The 23,696-nt window shown below is 38.4% G+C and overlaps 2 protein-coding genes across 10 annotated transcripts in view; one reads left to right on the top strand and one right to left on the bottom strand.

Annotated features, from left to right (window-relative positions):
* The first annotated feature begins 4,431 nt into the window (after nt 1–4,431).
* ABRA (actin binding Rho activating protein) lies at nt 4,432–23,070 on the top strand. Its single transcript, XM_003821748.5, has 2 exons — nt 4,432–5,169; nt 13,170–23,070. Exons 1-2 carry the CDS (start codon nt 4,502–4,504, stop codon nt 13,645–13,647), a joined length of 1,146 nt encoding a protein of 381 aa, XP_003821796.2. The 5' UTR covers nt 4,432–4,501; the 3' UTR covers nt 13,648–23,070.
* Nucleotides 21,652–23,696, bottom strand: part of OXR1 (oxidation resistance 1) — a 489,515-nt gene continuing 487,470 nt past the window's right edge. For all 9 annotated transcript variants that reach the window (XM_034966478.4, XM_057303073.2, XM_034966479.4 and 6 more), the window contains one exon: nt 21,652–23,540. In XM_034966478.4, coding sequence (XP_034822369.1) covers nt 23,405–23,540 — 136 coding nt within the window. In that variant the 3' untranslated portion in view covers nt 21,652–23,404. The remainder of the gene's footprint in view (nt 23,541–23,696) is intronic.

Genomic DNA, 23,696 nt, shown 5'->3' with positions numbered 1-23,696 from the left:
ATATGATCCCACAATCCCTCTTTTCAGCCTATACCCAAAGGGAATGAAATCACTACCTCATAAAGATATCTGCAATCCCATATTTATAGTGGTATTTTTCACAATACCCAAAATATGGATACAACATACATGTCTGTAGATGGATAAATGGATAAAGAAAATGTGGAATACGTATATATGTGTGTATGCATATATATAACATATAATATACATATTATATAGATGTATGTGTGTATATATATGTGCGTGTATATGTATATGTGTGTGTCTATATATAAAGAAAGAATGGAATATTATTCAGCCAGAAAAAAGAATGGCATCCTGCTATTTGGCACAACATGGATGGACAAGAAGGACATTTTGTTAAGCAAAATAAGCCAGACACAGAAAGAAAAATCTTGCATGATTTTTTTTTAAATGGTCAAATATATAGAGTATAAAATAGTGGTTACAAGAGTTGGGTTGGGGGATGAAATGGGAAAACATAGGTCAACGGATACAATGTAGCAGATATGTAGGATTAACAAATCTAGAGATTTAATGTACAACAGAGCACTATAGTTAATAAAAGTGCATTAGAAATTTTAAAGTAGATTTTAGCTGCTCTTATCAAAAAAGCAACTATGTGAGATGATAAATATGTTACCTTGCTTTCTTATAGTAATTATTTTGCTATTTATTATACATGTATTCCATAAAATCATGTTGTAAACTTCAAATATACACAATAAAACAACTTAAAAAAGCAGCTATTGTGGCCTGGTGTGGTGGCTCACGTCTGTAATCCCAGCACTTTGGGAGGCCCAGGCAGCTGGATCACCTGAGATCAGGAGTTTGAGACCAGCCTGGCCAATATGGCAAAACCCCGTCACTACTAAAAATACAAAATTTGCCAGGTGTGGTGGAGCATGCCTGTAATCCCAGCTACTCAGGAGGCTGAGGCAGGAGAATCACTTGAACCCAGGGGGCGGAGGTTGCAGTGAGCCAAGACCATGGCACTTCACTTTAGCCTGGGCAAAAGAGTGAAACTCCATCTCAAAAAAAAAAAAAAAAGCGATTGTTTCATATAGCTTTGAGCAAATGTAGGTTCCTAAAGTCTCTTTAATCAGATTATACAGCTGGCTATGAGGGTTGGCTCTACCTAACTTCTAAGTGTATCATGCAGAAAAATATATAAATACCTCTCCTTCCTCTTTCTACTATTCATATGATCAAAAAATAACAAATACTATTTTCAAGATACTTTCTCACTTATGACAGACTTCTTAGGCGATAATGATTTCATTAATCAAGTCTGCATCTTCACAAACAGTTTCAAATCTCAAGGTTTCCTAGGAAGCTCCCATTGTAAAACACTTAATTCATTTTATTTTTGTCTTTGAGGTTTTATTTTCATTTCTAACATAAATGAAACAGGAAAATCTAGAACTCCCAAGAATTTGAATTTCGATTGAGACAATGAACGTAACATTTCTATAGTAATCAAAGATGTATGGGAGGTAGCATACAGACCTTGCTTTAGGGAAGAAAGGCCCAAAGCACGCGTGAGGAGGAAAACGATTTTACACTCTCTTCTGTAGAGTGATGAATGAAGGACTGCAGTTGCCATGGAGGCTAAATCTCAGAAGGAATGACTAGGTTCTTTTAGAAGCTGCTCCTGTTTTTCAGCCAAGACCATCTGCTGACATCCCCAAACCCCAGTAGCTGACTGCAATGCCAGTTAATACGTGAAAGACTGTTAACATTTGCTGTTTCCCTTTCTTCTCCCTCTATCAGGACTGAATCTTGGGCAGGTGTGGACAGGCAAGCAGGAAAATCCCGTTGAAAGCTATAAATTATCCTGATTCTGGGCTAAGCGTATGGGTGTCTTAGAGGAACTCTATTTTTTCCTAAGACCTTCCAAGTGGGATGAAGAGATTCTGATAAGAACCAAACAGGCTGCAGTGAATCTGCATTGCTGGGAGGAATGCCAGAAATTTCAGGCTCAGATTGAAATCTTTGTTTGTAATAGTTTTCTTTCCTTGTGATTCAATTTCCTCTTAATTAATCAAGAGGGATTTTTTTTTTCTCCGCATTTCTGGCCCTCAGTTAATGTTATCAGATGCCGTTGAACTCTGGAAACACCTCTGACCGATTTGTAGATTAAGTATTAAATCACTTCCCAATTTTTTTTATCCTAAGAGGTAAATAACCCACATGATGAAAAACGAATAGCAGCCGGGCGCGGTGGCTCACGCCTGTAATCCCAGCACTTTGGGAGGCCGAGGCAGGAGGATCACGAGGCCAGGAGATCAAGACCATCCTGGCTAACATGGTGAAACCCTGTCTCTGCTAAAAATACAAAAAAATTAGCCGGGCGTGGTGGCGGGCTCCTGTAGTCCCAGCTACTTGGGAGGCTGAGGCAGGAGAATGGTGTGAACCTGGGAGGCGGAGCTTGCAGTGAGCCGAGATTGCGCCACTGCACTCCAGCCTCGGCGACAGAGCGAGACTCCGTCTCAAACAAAAAAACAAAACAACAACAACAACAAAAAACTAATACCAACCTTTTTCCAAAATAAATGTCTCACTCTCTGAAATAATTAACTTTTATACCTTTTTGTGCTCTTCAACAGCAGTTTTCAATCAGTATGGTTACTTGCATGCAAGACTGAAGGAAAGGATATAGTTTTAAAGCCAACAGACCTGTTGAATGAAAAAAAATTCCGTCTTACTTTAAGAAATTATTCATTGCTGAGCCCTGGACATTTCTATCTTGTTTAATACACTGCATAGATGTTTCTCTTTCTGTCCACATGCTTGTCTTTCCAGTCCTTTTAAAAAAATATTATATTTCAGTCTCTCTTGTGAGAGTTGAAAAACTGTCTTTGCCTACATGAACATAAAGTCCTGCTAAGGAAGATTGTGTTACTAAAAACAAAGGGGGCCAGACGTGGGGGCTCACATCTGTCATCCCAGCACTTTGGGAGGCCAAGGTGGGAAGACTGCACAAGCTCAGGAGTTTGAGACCAGCCTGGGCAACATAGCGAGACCCCGTCTATATAAAACAAAAACAAAAACAATTAGCTAGGCATGGTGGCTCATGCCTGTATTCGCAGCTGCTTGGGAGACTGAGGCAGGAGGACTGATTGAGCACAGGAGGTCAAGGCTGCAGTGAGCCATCATCACACCACTGCACTCCAGCCTGGGGACACAGCAAGACCTTATCTCAAAAAACAAAACAAAACAACAACCACAAACCAAACGGTAAGGGTAGGCGGGATAGGGATAAGAAGTGAGCTACCGATAGCTTTCATTTATTCTGTCCTTAGAATTCTGTCCTTAGATGATCTTTTCAAACAAAGTATTTCAAAATATGTATTCCAACAATAATTTCTTTCTTTTTTTTTTTGAGACGGAGTCTTGTTCGTCACCCAGGCTGGAGTGCAGTGGCTCGATCTCCGCTCACTGCAAGCTCCGCCTCCCGGGTTCACAGGATTCTTCTGCCTCAGCCTCTGGAGTAGCTGGAACTACAGGCGCCCGCCACTACGCCCGGCTAATTTTTTGTATTTTTAGTAGAGACGGGGTTTCGCCATGTTAGCCAGGATGGTCTCGATCTCCTGACCTCGTGATCTGCCCGCCTTGGCCTCCCAAAGTGCTGGGATTACAGGCGTGAGCCACCTCGCCCGGCCTCCAATAATAATTTCTAAAATCCAATGTGTATACAGGTTTTAAAAACATTTTTTAATGATTGGACCAAAATTTTGACTCCCTTTTTGTATTTTAATATGAGTTATCTATACAATAGTTCAAAGTTGGGACTAGAAAGTAATTAGTCTTTGACTATCTGGACTTTGGTCTTTCTCGTATCTGGGCTTCAATTTTCTCATCTGGAAAATGAAGACTGGATGAGTTGATTTTCTAAGGTCTATTTCTAATGGAGTTGAATGAAAAAGAAAAAGGCAACTTAGGATCTTTGATAACTGGAATAAAAGGAGGCACAAGCTTTGAATTACACAGAGATGGATTTGAATCTCATATTTTATTAGCTGCAGGAAGTTAGATTTTATTTTACTTAGCTATAAAGTGGAACTAATTAGGAGCTGTACTGAGGGCTGCTGGGGTTTAAGTGGGAACAATCCTATAATGTTCCCTGGATAATATGTATGCACCTATAAATGGTAGGACCATATTAAGGTCAGACAAACGTAAGGCTGAGCACATGACTTGATCTAGTAATTTCCACTCTGGCACTTGGAGAAGAGAATGAGCATATCACTGTTCCTTACCAGCAGAGATGTCCCTCTGCCGTGATGAAACTGGAGCTGTCATGATTTATAAAAAGAACACCATCAGGGCAAAGGTGCCACATCTTGGCAAGAAATGCTTCACATAGTTTCCATCGTCACTAAGCTCTCCTTCCCACCCCGCACCCTGCTTCTATTTAAATCCCAGGCACTCCACTGGACCACACTCATTTTAGCCAGTGTCCAGGCTATCAGCAGAGAAAAGACAGGTGGGCAGCATGGCTCCGGGCGAAAAGGAAAGCGGGGAGGGCCCAGCCAAGAGTGCCCTCCGGAAGATACGCACAGCCACCCTGGTCATCAGCTTGGCCCGAGGTTGGCAGCAGTGGGCGAATGAGAACAGCATCAGGCAGGCCCAGGAGCCTACAGGCTGGCTGCCGGGAGGGACCCAGGACTCACCTCAAGCTCCTAAACCAATCACATCCCCTACTTCACACCAGAAAGCTCAGAGTGCCCCAAAGTCGCCACCCCACCTGCCAGAAGAACATGGAGATGGACAAAGCTCAGAGAAAGCGCCTGAGGTTTCTCACATCAAAAAGAAAGAGGTGTCCAAAACGGTGGTCAGCAAGACTTATGAGAGAGGAGGGGACATGAGCCACCTCAGCCACAGGTACGAGAGGGATGCTGGTGTGCCTGAACCTGGGCAGCCAGAGAATGACATTGACAGAATCCTCCACAGCCACGGCTCCCCAACGCGGAGGAGAAAATGTGCCAACCTGGTGTCTGAGCTAACCAAGGGCTGGAGAGTGATGGAGCAGGAGGAGCCCACATGGAGGAGTGACAGCGTAGACACAGAGGACAGCGGCTATGGAGGAGAGGCTGAGGAGAGGCCCGAGCAGGATGGAGTGCAGGTGGCTGTGGTCAGGATCAAGCGCCCCTTGCCCTCCCAGTAAGTGAATGCATTCTCCCACTCCTTGTGTCAGGATCACTACTGAGCCACAACCAAGTCTGGGAATCCAGGCAGCAGATGAAGTCCTGCCAGGGTTACAGTGAGAATCTCAAAGACTGGACAGGCAGTGAGTACTGCAGAGGAGGGATGTCCCTGGGCTGAAGGTCACTGCCAACCTTAGACATGGACCTTTTGGTCAGGGCCTGCGTTATTTTGTTTCTCGTTTTTGTTTTGAACTGAACACTCAAGTCTTAGCCTCAACAAAGATGAAGCCATCAGAGAGGGAAGCCTGTTTTGCGTGAATTCTTTAAGTCAGTTCTATAATGAGTAACAAATTGGCTTATTTCTTTAGAGATAAGAGTGGTTTCTGATAGACTCATTGGGGAAACTTTTACCTTGTCCCAAATGTCTATGCTATTATCAGGAGATACGTCTGCTTCAATAACACCCATGGAATACAAATCTCTGACTCTAAACAGGTGGATGCTGCTGTCTAATTTGAAAGCAGGCTCTGAATGAAGTCAGACAGACCCAAGTTCAAATCCTAGTTCTGCCCCTAACTAGTCATTTTTAAAGGTGATTTCATCAGCTGGGTGCAGTGGCTCAGCCTGTAATCTCAGCACTTTGGGAGGCTGAGGAGGGCGGATCACTTGAGGCCAGGAGTTTGAGACCAGCCTGACCAACATTGGTGAAACCCCATATCTACCAAAAAACACACAAATATAGCTAGGCACAGTGTTGTGCATCTGTAATCCCAGCTACCCGGGAGGCTGAGGCATGAGAATGGCTTTAACCCAGGAGGCTGATGTCAGAGTGAGCCAAGATCATGCCACTGTACTCCAGCCTGGGCAACAGAGCAAGACTCTGTTTCACATAAAAAATTAAAAAAGCAGATTTCCTCATTTGTAAAATGACAGCAACAGTAAGCTTTTGGGAGAAGTTCTATTGTATTGGGAAACGTAAATGAGATTAGGGCTACCAAACACAGAGCTTGTCACATATGCTCAATACACGAAAACTATTATTATTCACATAGATTTGGTTACTTTGCAACTTTTCAAATTTTCAAAAACAGTTTGTCCTATTTGTAAACAAATACAGCAATAATTAAAATATCTAGATGGTAAATACACATACATACACTCACATACACATTTACTAAAACTGAAACATTTATATAGACAAGAAACACGTGCTTTATTTCAAGACAGTAACTCCACATGGTAGAAAGTCAGAATTTCTTATTCCACAATGCCAGGGTATCAAAATATAAGAAAAATGTCTGATGTCATTACATTTATAGACTGACTCCCTTTGGGGACAGTTTGATGTGCAAGTGTGTTTTTCAAGTCTTATGAAACAATAAGAAAATAAAGAAAAAAATTGTTACCTAATTTGACAAAAAGCTGTTCCTTTTTTTTTTTTTTTGAGATGAAGTCTCACTCTGTTGCCCAGGCTGGAGTACAGTGGCACGACCTCGGCTCACTGCAACCTCCATCTCCTGAGTTCAAGTGATTCTCCTGCCTCAGCCTCCTGAATAGCTGGGATTACAGGTGCACACCACCACGCCCAGCTAATTTTTGTATTTTTAGTAGAGATGGGGTTTCACCATGTTAGCCAGGCTGGTCTCGAACTCCTGACCTCAGGTGATCCACCCACCTCGGCCTCCCAAAGTCCTGGGATGCATGAGCCACCACACGCGGCCTAAAGAGCTGTCTTATAGTTTGAGACTGTAAAGGTGTTTTGAAAGAATTAGAACTACTACACTGCCAGCTCTCAAGAAAAATAAAATGGCAAATGGGTAATTACAATAATCTGTCACGTGTTCAGTGTGTGCTGTAGGTGTTTAAATGCTTTGTCGCTTCACTTCTCATAATCCTTTGAGTAGCTATTCACTCATTTCAGGGATAAGAACACCAAAGCTCAGAGGGGAAGTTTGCCCAGCAAATTAGTGACAAAGCTAAGACGTGCCCTACTCCAAATGCAATGTTTTAAAACCAGACATGGTTCCAACCTTCATGCAGTGTCTTGAGGATGCATTCAAAGGTCTGGATTTGTGCTTAATGTAGGAGTTCATGATCAGAAGTAACTATGCTATCCGAACATGAGGAACCATATTCCAAACTCTGGCCTTTTGGATCTTGGGACATGTGTGCTAGAAATGGAATAACGGGGTTCAAAAGAATAAAGACTGAGGGGGCACAATGACAAGATCTTTCTCTCAGCACATTTTAAATTAACTAGAAGTAAGGAGGTGACAGCTGGGACCGATCTTGAATGCATAGTAGAGCTAGACATTCTTTGGCACTTGTCCAAGCACTTTTCATATATTTATTTATTTAATCCCACAATATCCTCATATGATAGGTTATAATCATCATCCCTCTTTGATAGATGGAGAAAGGAGATGAAGAAATATTAGGGAATTTGTATGAGATTTTACAGCCCATGAAATTTGAACTCAGTCATTCTGGCTCTGAGTAAACTGTCTCACCTAAAAGTGGGGAGTGGGATACAGGACCCATCTTGGGGTTCCCCAAATCAGGCTGGCACATGGGCACCTTCTTAATGTGTTGAAATGCCTACGCTTGGAATAAGAGATAATTAGATTTGAATCATGGTTACTTTGGTAATCCTGAGTCTCTCGGTCCTTATCTAAAAAAGAGATGTGATAACTCATATCTCACGGGGTTATTTTTATATTAGCTATGTAAAGTGATAGACTCAGGGGACCTCATTAGTAAATTGTACTCATCATGATACAGGAAGCCAGGCTTGGTGATCCCAGCCCTTCAAGATGCTAGGAGCTTGGCTCTGCAGGTTCAGAGTAGTAGTGGTGGTTAAATCTCTTCTTTCCTTTTTTGGTTCCTTTCCCTCTGTCTTAGAGTACATAGGATACCAGAATGTTATATGCAGCAACAGCAGCTCTTAATTCCAGTGGTAATCTTAGCTGTGCTCAGGAAACTTCAGCAGAAGCCTCATGGGAATTTTTGCCCAGTGATACTCTCAAATATTGCTTGAGAAATGAAAGCAGCATTACTAAGCCAATTTGGAAAGCCTTTTTGTCCACTTATTTTTAATTATAGGCACCCTTCTCTCCGTGTATCTGCCAATAAGGAGACAATTATGTATCACAGATGTTTAGGTGGAAAGAAAGTTTCTTGGTGGTTAAGATGTTCCATGGATAGTAGAAACAGATCAACTGTGAAAAAAGTAGATAAATTCTTTACCAACAGTGGTTCTTCTGACTGGAGTTTTACTATGAAAATGGTTCATATTTTGTCTTGCTTTAAAAATATTCAGTCTTTTGATCGTATGTGACTTGTTCAATCCAGTTCCTTTAGACAAAAGAAATTAGATCTCTCTCTCATAAAGGTGCAAGATTAAAGTACCAATCACTTATCCATCCTGTCCTCCATGTTTAATTCAGTGAAAATAATAGCAGTTGAGCAGGAGGCTGCCATTTTGTAAATAGGGAAACTGACACACAGAGACATTAAGAAACATATAATCCAAGTCACAGAACGAGGAAGGGATGAAGTTGGGAAGGCTGATGCCAGCACTTGTGTTCTTAACCACTATGCTAGACTGTCCCTCTTAGTAGAGAACAGACTTAAGGAACAAAATGGAGATCAAAATGTGGGCTTAATTAGTGAAATCCTAATGACTCCCAAAGTTCAGGGTTTTGGTGCAAACGTATTGAAAGATCTCACAAGAAACAAAGGCAAAATTATGCTGTCCTTCTGCCTATGCCCAATTCTAGGGCCGCAAACCCTTTCAATAGACTCTGAAGACAGTTCAATCTGCAAGGAGAATCACAGGCCTGGCTCTCAAACGAAGCTGAAAATGACAGACAGCAAAACTGCTGAGCAGAAATGTTCATATTGCCTTTTGAATGCTGTCACTCTGCTTCTGATAAATGTGCCCCCCTTGATGTCACGCTCTCAGTAATCAAATGGGCTAAACTGTCTGTAGGGAAGGACAAGCAAACCAATGCAGCATTTCTCCTAGAAGTTGGAAAGGGTAGCAGAGATTCTTTGCTTTACTGACAGAGGAGGGTGCCTGCATGAGGAGGAGAAATACTCCCTCTACAGGAAGATCTATGGAGTTGGCAGTGAGAGCCCATTTTCACTTTCTCCATACAGATCGGAGACAGAAGAGAAAATCACGCCTTTAGGCGTCCCATGCATTTTGAAGCTGGTGATTCAAGTGAAGGGCAACCACCAGGAAATGTTTTCAGTGCCAGTGTTTTCAGTGTAGCTGGGACTATAGACACGTGCCACCAGGCCTGGCTAATTTATATTTTTGATTGACTATAAGAAAGTTTTTTTACTAATAATGAAGAAACTGAGAAGGTGGGTCTGGATTTAGGACTGCTGTTGTAAAATACGGGTGAAATGTTAGCCTTTAAATATTGCTTTGCTTTCTTTCAATTTATGCTAGGTTATCTTTCTAAAGTTCAATCTAAAGTATCATTCACATTTTTCCCTGAAATTTTTAAAAAAGCATAATCTGGTATCGATTCTTATATTTATAGTACTTACGACCAAAAAAAAAAATTCAGTATATAAGACTTTCTAACCCTGAGTTAAACCAAATACACTTTGACCTTTTAAAAATTGGAGATATAAAAACAATACAGAATGTTTATAAAATAGAGAAAATTAGATGCTCATTAGGATGAATTTCCTTCTTTTTTTTCCTAGCCCTATTTTCTAATTCTTCCTTATGGGACCAACTTTCTTTGGTGTTCTTCTCTCCAATTAGAGGGCATTACAATTTGACAATATAACAAATAGACATTAATATTTAAATGGTGTTTCTTTTAGAAGCTCTTTACAGTCTTGTTTGTTTGTTTGTTTGTTTTTAATAGAGTCTCTGTCACCCAGCCTGGAGTGCAGTGTAGTTACACCATCTCGGCTCACTGCAATCTCTGCCTAACAGATTCAAGAGATTCTCCTGCCTCAGCCTCCTGAGTAGCTGGGACCATAGGCATGCGCCACTATGCCAGCTAATTTTGTATTTTTAGTAGAGATGGGGTTTCACCATGATAGCCAGGCTAATCTCGAACTCCTGGCCTCAAGTGATCTGCCCACTTCACCCTCCCCAAGTGCTGGGATTACAGGTGTGAGCCACTGTGCCTGGCCTAGAAGCTCTTCACAGATTTATTGGCACACACCAATCCCAGCTGTTATCCCAAATGACACTAAGTTTCAACATTTAGGGAAACTAAGTTCCTAATTAAAAATTAGAAGAAAAAAAGGCTACATCAAAGAATCGGAGACCCATATAACGTACAGTTTAAACAAATTACCTCTGGATGCAAATTTGAGTATTTACCTATTTTTTGCTTTCTTTGTTACAAAATCAGTATAATACCAACATATAAGAGAATTTTGAAAAGTGAAAAGAACCAACTGCTATCTGGATACCGACATAATTACTTTCAATTGTGCAAATGTTATTAAATTCTTCAGCCTAGTGCTTATACATTTTACAGAGTTGTGATTGTACCATAAACCCAAATTTATATTACTTTATTTTCATTATAAAATATCCAATAAGTACCTTAAAAAGTGCCTGGCACACAGTAAGTATCACAAATAAATACTTCAAAGCATGGGAGGGATGTAAACGTGCTCAAAAACTGTTTAAAGCCAGGATGCATTAGGATTTATACAATAGGGCAGAACTACAGTTGGTGCTCAGGAGACAAAGTATGAGTTAATAAATCACACTATTCACTTTCATTTGAGATACTTCAAGCCTCTTCTCTGGCAGGACACCTCAGCTGTTAAGTCTGGCATGAAATTTATGCTCTGCTAAGATGGCCTTGGGCTTGATATTGAAGAATATGCCTTTGATCAACATGGTGATCAGTCATTGATTAGCATGGCTCACAAGGGACAAGGTATTTGCTCTCTTTTGATAATGAGATTGAGCAGCCCACACTGAGGGCAGCTGAACAGGAAAAGTCGATGGAGAGGCAGGGAATCAACTGACAAGGAGGGCTGAGGGAAATCCATTATACTTCAGCCTGGTGAGCTCCTAGCACTTTTTCACACATATATTTTATAAAGTTGTAATAATTGTGTATATGGTTTTTGTGTGCTTTCTTTTACTAATTAACTTTGTCATACACTGTTATCCATGTGTATAAAGGATAGTAGTGTTATATGTAGGAGTATTTCCAATTCCAATTCTATTGTGATATGAAACGATACAGCAAGCGCAGGACTTTGGGAAACACCAAGCATAAGAATTGATGAAAGTTCGCCATCTAGTGGATGTCATTTCTTTTTTGAAAACAATGTTAATGTATGTATTCCTCCCGGTCCACATGTTTGGTTCCAGCCTTTGGGTAACCAGATTTCGGGAAGTGAGTTTGGATGGTGAGGGATACCCAAATCTGATTGGTTCCTGGGTTTTGAATAGTAAATTGTGAGAGCTGGGATAGCTCAGGCATGCCATTCACACAAGTACTTTCAGCACCACTTGAACATCTGCAATCCCAATGCTTCCAGGCATGAGGCCACTTGTTACTGGGGAGAAAAAGGGAGGGTGGGACGCTTGTGATGGTTAGGAGTACAACTCTCTTTTAGATAGTTCAAGAGTTCGTGTTTTAACTGTTAAGTTAGAGACCTAGGGAAAAAGTCGAGGCAATTGGAGATAGAGAAATGGCAGGGACGTCTTTTTGAGTTCTGGGATACATGTGCAGGATAGGATGTGCAAGTTTGTTGCATAGAAAAATGTGTGCCATAGTGGCTTGCTGCACCTATCAACCTGTCACCTAGGTATTAAGCCCCACATGCATTAGCTATTTATCCTGATGCTCTCCCTCCCCCTGACCCCCAACAGGCCCCGGTGTGTGTTGTTCCCCTCCCTGTGTCCATGTGTTCTCATAGATCAGCTCCCACTTACAGGTGAGAACATGTGGTGTTTGGTTTTCTGTTCCTGTGTTAGTTTGCTGCCCCATCCTAATATTAGGCTGGCATCCTCATGATACCACTAGTCTACACTTTGCAGAGTTGGTTTTTTAATAGAAAATGCATTCTGAATTCCAAAGATATACACATTTAAAACGCAACTTATTCCTTTATTAGACACTGTATGGGCCTGCTGAGTGGCATCACTACATAGTAGAAAGAGCATTGACCTTGATCTAAGGCAGTCTTGCGTTTGAATCCTGCAACGTCACCTATTTAGGGCAGTATTTCACAGTTATAGACAGGCTCTGGAGCCAGCTTAACTTTGGTTCAAAGTCTAGTTCTACCACTTAACAGTTTTGTGACTTTAAGAAGTTACTTAATCTCTCTGGCCTCAGTTTCCTCATTTGTGAAGTAGGAATAGTAGTACCTATCTCAGGAAATGGTCGTGGGGAATATTAATAAAGCATTTAGAAGAATGCCAGTACATAGTGTTCAGTAAATGTTACTATTGCTAGCTAGTGTTTTCTATCTGTACAACTTCATATTTCGAAGTTTGTGGCATCATTGATACTAGTCTATATATGCTCTCACTGAAAAATCCACATATAAAAATCTATATATGATTAAATATTAAACTGCATGTGTAGTGGTAGAGTCCTTACCTTTGGGAAATAATTGGTTTCAGAGGTCCTCTAAGAACTAGATTCCTGAAAACACCTACATGATTTCAGTTCTAAAATGTTACCAATACTCAACTTAAAGATATACACATTTGCATTAACTTTGTGTGGGGAAGCTTTTTTCTTAAAATAGATTTTAATATCATTATAATGCTTAAAATAGTTATTCATAGAGAAAACAATCTAGAAGGATATGCACCAAACTAAGAACAACGGTGGGACTATGTATGATTTTTCTTCTTTCATTTCTAATTTTTTATATTGTGTTTATTTTTGTAGTGAAAAAATTATACTTACATTAAAGATGCATATGTGTGGGAAGTACAAAGGGAAAACAACACTCGGTGTTAACATATCTGAATCTTGATTGTTCACCCTCTCTCTACTTTAGGGTAAACAGATTTACAGAGAAACTCAACTGCAAAGCCCAACAGAAATATAGCCCAGTGGGCAACTTGAAAGGGAGATGGCAGCAGTGGGCTGATGAACACATACAATCCCAGAAGCTCAATCCTTTCAGTGAAGAGTTTGATTACGAGCTGGCCATGTCCACCCGCCTACACAAAGGAGATGAGGGCTATGGCCGCCCCAAAGAAGGAACCAAAACTGCTGAAAGGGCCAAGCGTGCTGAGGAGCACATCTACAGGGAAATGATGGACATGTGCTTCATTATCCGCACAATGGCTCGCCACAGACGAGATGGCAAGATCCAGGTTACTTTTGGAGATCTCTTTGACAGATACGTTCGTATTTCAGATAAAGTAGTGGGCATTCTCATGCGTGCCAGGAAACATGGACTGGTAGACTTTGAAGGAGAGATGCTATGGCAAGGCCGAGATGACCATGTTGTGATTACGCTACTCAAGTGAACCTTCAAAAACAAAAGCCAAATTTGGCCCACTATGTTCTTAATGCTAAATGCTCATGTAGGTAAAATGAAAATGCAAACTCTCTGTAATAAGTTAGTAAATATTAAACAATTTTTACATAAACGACTTTCTGGCATTCTATTTCTATCTAGAATGAGGAATTCTGGAGATTTTGAGAAGGCACAAAGCATTTCAGAAAGCACACAGAATGTTAATGTATAATAGTAGTATTAATAGTTGAAATTCCACAGGGTGTTTTTGTTTTTGTTTTGAGACAGATTCTCTTTATGTCACCAAAGCTGGTCTTTTAACTCCTGGCCTCAAGTGATCCTCTCACCTCAGCCTCCCAAGTAGCTGGGATTATAGGCATGAGCAACAGCACCCAGCCACTTGTATATTTTAGGCAAAATATTTAGCTAGTCATTGTAGAAACTACTATAGATTTTTAATTAAACATTACATCTAAGAAGAATGCTGACTTGAGATAAATATCAGTAGAACATATAATAATGTGTCTTTATTTGGAAAAAAGAAAATACCATTAAGTTTGGTAAAACTAAACTTACAATTTTTTCAGAAGCTTGACTTTGTATTATTGTTTATATCATAGCATCACTTACAAAACAAGCACATATATAAAAAGTTGTCAAGATGTTGCTGAAATTGTTGAAGTTCCTCTGTGGGCTTGGATTCTAACAGGTTTCCAGTAAGAGTTCACCTTCCTCTTGTTTGATTTGAGCAAATCACATAAAAACGGACACTTCCTGTCTTAGTACCAACAGAGGAAGGCACACCCTCACTAAAAGTAGAGCAGAGGTGAGAGATTCAGATTTACTTGCCTTTGTAGGAATTCTTGGAGAAGTTTATTGTTTCATTACATGTCAGCATATAATGAGTCAAGCTGCCTGCATTAACATCAATGCAATGATATGTATTTCTCCAACAATGGAGAAATACAGAAAATCTATGAAGTGGAATGTTCAGTATTAGAAAAATCCCATAGAATCATTGGTGAATTAAAAACAGATTTGAGACAGTTTAATGTTCCTCATACTGTAACAAAGAAAACTTTATGAAATGTTTAAGTCATAAAACTGCAATATTAGTTCTGCCAAAGTAAAAAATATACAATGATGATGGCAAGGAGAAAATCATTGGACATTAATGTGCCTATGTGATCTTAAAAACAAATGGAATGGAATGTGAGATTGCAATTCTTACTGGATTCAATGAAATTACTAAAATGCATTGATAGTATAGCACTTTGGTGTTAAATGTAAAAATTAATGTCTAAATATGATACCTCAAAATAATAGGTATTAGACTGCTATAAGAATTATATTTGTTTTCATGTATGAGTCTCTTTCAAACTGAAGGTTCTGGTATCTTAAGAAAGTATGCGTATTTTGTTTCCATACCATATTTATAAAGCTATAAGTTAATGACCAATATTTCTAAGTAGGATTTCATGTAAGATGCACACTTCTATTACAAGTGAAACCTATGCCAAATGTTAAAGACAAATAGCATAAGAATAAAAGATGTTTTCTTGTATTTTCTGTTCTTGTTTTTATAGTATTTATAGGTTATATTCCACATACACTTTCTTCTGTTTGAAATACAATAAAATTATAGTTCGCAACTTAGGTTACTTATAGTATCAGTAGAATATGTGTTAATAGATGAAGGTTTCAAGAGTCTCCTCATATTCAATTCTAAATAATATTAAGTTATGCAGGCACTGACATAGATTATTCAAAGTTCAATTTGTTTGAGTGTAAGGATGGAGTAAAAGGCCTCTTCTCAGACAGCTTCTAAGACATTGACACTCTTCTGAATAAGGCCTGGCTGTAAAGTGAGAAAGCTACTTTCCTTAGATAAAAACGCCTGCTGTGTGATAGGCACATCTTCCCAAGCACCTTGTGAGACAGATATCATCGTAAGAGGTGTCTTGTGATACTAGCTTGTGGTTTGTAGACTTTTTTCTTTATTGTGTATTATTCTTCTGATAAATATTTTATTTATTTTTAAGGCCATTTGTCATCTTAATGTTTCCTGAATTGGGATCCAAAAATATCTCCTCAAACAAAATATTATTATCCTAAAAACTCCATGATAGGAATATCCATAGTTGGAAAAACTTAGGATATTTTGACAAAAAATTAAAACAAAAAATAAAAGAACTCAGGTGGCAAACAAGGTAATGAAAGTCCTCGTATTTTTATAGTTACCAAATAATATATGAAATCATGTTATTTTATTTCTGATAATTCTAAATTCCCAATAACAGGCAATATACAACTAATTTCCCAATCTTCAGGATTTTCCTTTTCCAAACTTTCAATCAGATGTTCGGAGGGTTTCTGTGCTGTACTTTATTACCCCTTCTATCTCATAACTTAAAGTTGTGTAAGTTCACCTCATCACTCTGCCGACTTACACCACAAGGAGGGAGGTTCTGAGCGTGGGCTTTCTTCTTCCCACAGTGTTGCAAGATGAGGCTGCATCTATTCTTGGTTTGCCTTCTGCTTTTTCCTTTCCCTTCCCAAGCTCTACTTCCTTCTTTTTCTAATCACTACTAACTGATAAAACGTAAGAATACCCAGTGCTGTTTCTCACATGATATAGAAACAATTCTGTGTAAACTAGAATTTTGTCAGTGGGAACTTCTCTATTACATTACTGAACAGTAATGGGTATATAAGTAATGGGTATATAAGAGGAGCAGGAGACCATGGAGTCCATACTGAAGTGACCCCTTAATGTAGATGTCCCCCAGGATTCCTAGAATATTTTAATTGCATTCCCAGTACCTATATTTTTAGTATAAGAAGTACACAGTCAATTTCTGTTACTTAATTTAAAAATGTGCTCTATGACCTAACCTCTCAGCCTAGAGGTTTTGTGGTCCATCCACCAGCTATCATTCCCATAAGGATTATCTAATAATACTATGTGCCCAGATTTGGGGGGCATGCAGTATCTAACAAAATTACATTGCATTTACTTTTTGACCAACAAATCCCACTCCTAAAATTTCTATAGAAGATACAACTCAAGCAATGTGAAAATACATATGCATAATGTGTTGTGCCTTGTTTTTAACTTAAAATACTATAAACAACCTAAAACATATAGGAAATGGTCAAATCAAGTATGGCATATGCACACAATAGATGCAGCCATGAAAGAAAAGGAATATCTTTTAAGAAGTGAAATAGAGGGCCAGGCACGGTGGCTCACACCTGTAATCCCAGCACTTTGGGAGGCTGAGGCAGCCGGATCACAAGATCAAGAGATCGAGACCATCCTGGCTAACACAGTGAAACCCCGTCTCTACTAAAAATACAAAAACAAAATTAGCCGGGCGTGGTGGAGGGCGCCTGTAGTCCCAGCTGCTTGGGAGCCTGAGGCAGGAGAATGGCGTGAACCTGGGAGGCAGAGCTTGCAGTGAGCCGAGATTGCGCCACCACACTCCAGCCTGGGCGACAGAGTGAGATTCAGAGTATACCTCTTTATAGGGTTAGAGGTTTTGACTTTTGGGAACTTAAATATTATGCATGAAATAAAGTAAAATCAAATAGAAGTAGGAGAAAAACTAAAATTGGACACAAAGCAAATAAACTGAATTCTATTTTATCTTATTAAAATAACTACACAGGAAGAGAAAAGAAATGTACCCAACTTTTGAATACAATACTTTTTGAATAAATACTTTCAGTCTAAAGACATAAAAGAACTACAAAGAAATGTCAAATTCTACTTAATTTTGGTGTTTGGGAGGGCATGGGTTTGGCAATTCTGAAATTCTAAGGTCTGTATCATAAAATGAAGCAAACAAGTAAATACACTGATGTCCTGACTGTGGGGGAAGAGACAAACATGGAATGAGGGAAGACAAGCAAGAACTCTGTGATGTGAGATTGCAAGGAGTGGTATTGGTGTGAATTTATGCTGTATTTAGATGTCTCCTGAAAGGCCCTAAAGTGATACCACCCTAGTAGCAACAAGTGCCCCTGATTCTAAATAATATTCTCCTGCAAAGGAAATATGGGTCCTTTCAGAAATGGCTGATTCTAGGATTGGGTTACAGAAAGTACAAATAAATCTAAAACATTTTTGTTACACGAGGAGTAAGCAAATGCTCAAGAAAATTGAAAAACTCATAGAAATAAGACTGATGGGGTTCTGACTGGTTAAGTCTAGGATAGAAATTGATTACGTAACCTCTTGAATTAGAAAAAAGAGAATTCGGCCGGGCGTGGTGGCTCACGCCGGTAATCCCAGCACTTTGGGAGGCTGAGGCAGGCAGATCATGAGGTCAGGAGATCAAGACCATCCTGGGTAACACGGTGAAACCCCGTCTCTACTAAAAATACAAAAAAAATTAGCAAGCGTGGTGGCGGGCGCTGTAGTCCCAGCTGCTGGGGAGGCTGAGGCAGGAGAATGGCATGAACCCGGGAGGCAGAGCTTGCAGTGAGCCGAGATCGCGCCACTGCACTCCAGCCCGAGTGACAGAGCGAGACTCCATCTCAAAAAAAAAAAAAAAAAAAAAAGAAAAAGAAAAAGAAAAAAGAGAATTCATTAGTTCATACTGATAATACATATTCATAAATGATGGAGAAAGGAAAGCTCTTCCTTGTAGTAAACGGCAATGGCAACTAATGTGTTGGGAATGAAAAAGTTTAAAAATACGCATCTCTCTACATATTACTTATTACACAAGGAAAACTGATAGCAGGAGAGAAACATGGTAGACACTATCTAATCAAATAATCAAAGCTAATATCACCAATAAAGGGATAAACATACATTATGTGCACCCTGATTTGATGCAGAGGACAAAACACTTCTTTGGTTTTCCTATGAAAAATGCATAACCAAAATTTAAGCATAAGGAAAAATTCAGACAAATCCACATCAAAGCACATTCTACAATCCTGAAATTTTTCAAACACACAACTAACTGTCATGAAGCAATGAATAATGAACTCTTCCAGGTTAAGAGAGATTTAAAAAAAAAAAAGGGCAGAACAATTGAATGCAATGCAGGATCTTTGGATCATGAACTAGTAAAAATAATGCTTGAAAGGATATTATTAGGGTCACTGGAGAAATTTGAAATGAATTACATATTAGACCATATTATTGTATTAATGTTAAATTCCCTGAATCTGATCATTGTACTTTGGCTATTTAGGAGGACATCTCTGTTCTTAGGAAATGCATACACATCTTTACAGGTAAAGTGAAACAATGAGATGCAGTAAATTAATAAGTAGGGTGTGTGGGTATGTGTTACAGGAGGAGAGAGGATGGGAAGTGACGAGAGCAAGCAAATAGTTCTGTAAACATTCCAGCACATCTCTTGGTAAACACATATACATATTACTGTTCAGTACATATCACTGAATTAAATTTGCTGGTCAAAGTCATGTGTATACTTAGCTTTAGTGGATACTGCCAGAAACATTTTCCAAGGTTGTTCCACTCTACATTCCCTTTTAAAACAGCTTTCACAGTTTTGGGTTTTACATTTAAGTCTTTAATCCATCTTGAGCTGCTCTTTGTGTATGGTGTAAGGAAGCCGAGGTGATTCTTCAAAGACCTAAAAGCAGAACTACTATTCAACATAGCAATCCCATTACTGGGTATATACCCAGAGAAATATAAATCTTTCTACCATAAGGACACATGCATATGAACGTTCACTGCAGCACTATCCACAATAGCGAAGACATGGAATCAACCTAAATGTTCATCAAGACAGACTGGATAAAGAAGATGTGGTACATATATACCATGGAATACTAAGCAGCCATAAAAAGAACGAGATCATGTCTTTTGCAGGAACATGGATAAAGCTGGAGGCTATTACCCTTAGCATACTAATGCAGGAACAGAAAACCAAATACTACATGTTCTCACTTATAAGTAGGAGCCAAATGATGAGAACTTATGAACACATGGAGGGAAACAACAGACAAAATGGTCTACTGGAGTGGGGGTGTGGGAGGATGGCAAGTAACAGAAAAGGTAACTGTTGGGTACTAAGCTTAATACCTGGGTGATGAAATAGTATGTACAACAAACCCTTGTGACACATGTCTACCTATGAAACAAACCTTCACATGTACCCTCAAACCAAAAATAAAAGTTGGAGAAAACAACAGCTTTCACTCTTATTGGACACCTTCTTACTTTCAATGATGTCTTTTGATGAAGTGCTTAAAGTTTTAATGTAGCATAATTTATTTTTTTCCTTTATATTTAGTGCTTTTTGTGTCCCATTAAAGAAATATATGCTTACCCTAAGGTCATGAAAATATTCTCCTATATAAACTAATGTCTTTATTGTTTTGCTTTTCACAATTATTTTTCAATCTCTAATTGTTTGTGGTGTGAGATAAGACTTTTTGTTCCATATAGATATCCAATTAATCTACCATCTTTTTTTTTTTTTTTTTTGAGACGGAGTCTTGCTCAGTCGCCCAGGCTGCAGTGCAGTGGCACGATCTCTGCTCACTGCAAGCTCCACCTCCCAGGTTCATGCCATTCTCCTGCCTCAGCCTCTCCAGTAGCTGGGACTACAGGCGTTCGCCACCACACCCGGTTAATTTTTTGTATTTTTAGTACAGACGGGGTTTCACCATGTTACCCAGGATGGTCTCGATCTCCTGACCTCGTGATCCACCTGTCCTGGCCTCCCAAAGTGCTGGGATTACAGGCATGAGCCACCACATCCGGCCTAATCCACCATCTTTTATTGAACAGACTGTCTTCTTTACTGAGCAGACAGCAGTATCACCTTCTTTAGAAATCAGTTTCTTTCTGAACTTTTGACCAATATATTGTTTTTCTTACTCAGCTTTCTAATAAATCATGATTATCTGATACTGAAGACCAGACACTCAATTCTTCCATGATGGCTTAGCTATTCTTTGATTTTACATTTCCATATAAACTCTACAATCAGTTTAATTTCCAAAAAATAAGCCTGGGTGAGATTTTCACTGTCAATATAATTTAAGAGAACTGATATCTTTTAATCAATATTGTCTGCCAATAATGAATATGGTATATCCTTCCTATTTTGGTCTTCACTTTGTTATATATCTGATATTTTCAATGGTATTACAAATGGTAATACATAAATTTCATATTTGTTTGCATACAAAAAGTGAAAGTTTTATTGTTTTTTGTTGACTTTTAAAGTTCATCTTTCAGAATAGTATATAAAATGTCCTACCCCCAAAAAGTTTATTCTCCTGTTTCTCACATCATACTCTCATAAAGTCCACGACTAACTTCATTTTGCCACCTGCTTTTTTTTGTTTTTCCTCTATGTACCTTGCCCATCTTGATAAATAATACAACTAAACTCTTAAATCAAAATCCTGGGAGCTATCCTTAACTTTTTCTGACATCCAATCAATAATCAACTCCTGTTCATCCTAACTCATAAATCCTTTCCAAATCCACGCTTCCTTATTACCATTACCACTGTTCTTATTCGGGCCTAATCATTTTTTTTCTGGACTTTATAAAAGGCTTGTTTTCCCCTTGTCTCTAGTTGTTCCTTCTACTCATCTATTTTTCACAGATATTTTCCTAAAGTATACACCTGATCATGTCATTCCTCCTCTCAAATGTTAACTGAACCTATGGGATACAAAATATCAAAATTTCTTGGCATTGCACACACATAACTGTTTATGATAAGGGGCTTAGCTTGTTATGCATTCTCCACCCAAAATGAAAACAATGTACTTTAAAAATATCAAATAACTTACACTTTCCCATGTGTCAAGTGCCTTCTCCCATCTCCATTTTAAAAAATGTAATGCTCCCTCTAATTGAATGCATTCTCCTATCACTATTACTCCTAACACCATGACGACCACCACCACAATGTAAGCTATTAGAAGCATTAAAAAAAAAAGATAGTAGTAGGCTTAATCAAAGACTTGTTAAGAAAATGAGTATTCAATAAATCCAAACTCATTTGTATTTCTGTATTTGATTTTATTTGGTATATGCCACTATGACCTTATTTTAGTAGAAATCCATTACAGGATTTTTAAATTATCATTAGTCAACTCCACAAAGACAATAATACTGCTGTGGAAGACCAAAGGGGAAAAAACTGATATATTTATTTACAATTCCCTATGTTGTAAACATTTAATCTATATATTGTTACTAACTTATAATGAGACAAGGAAATGATGCCCTGTATTTCTATTCATATTCAGCAATAGCATATTATAATAGAACATCAGATTTTCTTTTCCATTAGCATTATGCTTTCTTTAAATAATTATCTAAACTTTCAAAAGGACTAAATATGTAAGTGCTATACAACTAAATCTACTTAAGCCAAATATTTGGCTTATAATTTCATTTTTAGAATAACTTAAAGTGCTATAAGCAACCTGGCAATCAACACTTTCTATAAGAACAAAACTACCTTTAAACATTAATTTACAAGATATACAATGTTTATCTGGAATAGCTGAAATTTCAGCACAAAGTCACTGTCACATGTATAACAGCAGGATTCTTTTTTGCATAACATGAAGCTTTAAAATCAACTGATGAATTATTGCCACAATGGCTATTATTGGTTTCCTACAAAAGAGGATAAGAACTACTAGTGTATTCTATCTTTTCATTTTTTTTTTGAGGTCACTTGACAGTAAGTTTGCATATTCAACAAGTCTACTGAGTTACAATATTGTCTACTATAATCATTGCCCTTTATAAGAGCAAATGCTAATGGTAATTAATAACATATACCACTCAAAGAAAATCACAATTTTTTTTTTTCCTTTTGAACAAGAGTAACCTATATTTTGGGAGTTGGTGTGCAATAAGGCTAAAACAACCAAATTATAAAACAGTATACCTGACACAGTATGTTGAGGAAATATGCATCTGTTTCATAGTTTTTGTACTTATGTTAATGCCTTACTAAGCTACACATATGTAAATAGTATGTTTTCTTGCTAATATATTAAATCCAATAGAATCATTAAGTTCTCATTCTCCTTTGTGACTTGTAACTTTATCAGATAATTTAATGATGAAAGCATATGCCCAAACCTGCAGATCATATGTACTGTCATCTATTACAACCAGAATTCTCCTCACATTTCATTTTTCTTAAAAGGAAATTGAGAATACCTGCAACATCGTTAAAGAGAATGTTGTAGTGTGAATAAAAACTAGAACTCAGTGGTCTATGAAGTATGTATTATTTTGGCAAGTGATTTTTTCCTTCCTAAGAATAAGATGAACATGTCCAAATGTTACCTGTGCCAACTTCACAGATACAGAAGTATCTAGTCTTCATTTCCTCAATGCCCCAATTAGACTCTTCTAGTAAACGCATCAATATAGTTAAAAAAAAAAAAAAAACAATACAGGTTCAACAAAAGAGCACCATCCTATTAGGGAACTGAGTAACATGTGAAAATGAAGTTGTCATTATAATCAAAATGTTGCCCAAATTCTAACAAACGCAAGCTGTTATACTAGTACATGGACGCAGTCCCTAGTGTTAACCTAAAGAACTCTGGGACAAGAACATGATTTGAAAAATAAACTCCAAAATTATAACTGTAAAAAATGGTGATACAGACTAATTTTAAAGCACAAGTGACATGTTACACTGTATTGCTTCTTGAACTTTCCAAACAATGCTTGTCCATGTCAGGTTTGGGCCATTCTCCTGCTAAGACAGAGAGCATTGTATTTATTCAAAAGCCCAGATTTCAATATCTTGGATAAAGAAATCTTCCTTCTTAGAAAGTGTACGATTCCCAAACGTTTTACAAGAATGGCTTCTTCCATGGTAGAGATCTCCATCAAGCCAAAGGGCAAATTCTCCTCTGCAATACATAAATAATAATCTGTTAATATTTATGCCCTAAGTTATAAAACAATTTAAGTGAGACTTTGAATACCTAACAACCCTAAAGTTATTAATTTTCTCAAATCCTTCCCTACTCCTTTCCACACGGACACAATTTTGTTTTACTCCTATT

Source organism: Pan paniscus, chromosome 7 (assembly GCF_029289425.2).
Source record: "Pan paniscus chromosome 7, NHGRI_mPanPan1-v2.0_pri, whole genome shotgun sequence".
NCBI classification, from domain to species: Eukaryota; Metazoa; Chordata; class Mammalia; order Primates; family Hominidae; genus Pan; species Pan paniscus.
Note: the sequence above shows the minus strand (reverse complement) of the source record. Positions and strands in the feature narration are given on the sequence as shown.

Excerpts from the sequence above, each read along its gene's own strand:
- ABRA (XM_003821748.5), top strand. The coding sequence starts at position 4,502 with ATGGCTCCGGGCGAAAAGGAAAGCGGGGAGGGCCCAGCCAAGAGTGCC. Across the intron at positions 5,170-13,169 it reads AAGCGCCCCTTGCCCTCCCA|GGTAAACAGATTTACAGAGA; the intron begins GTAAGTGAATGC and ends TCTCTACTTTAG.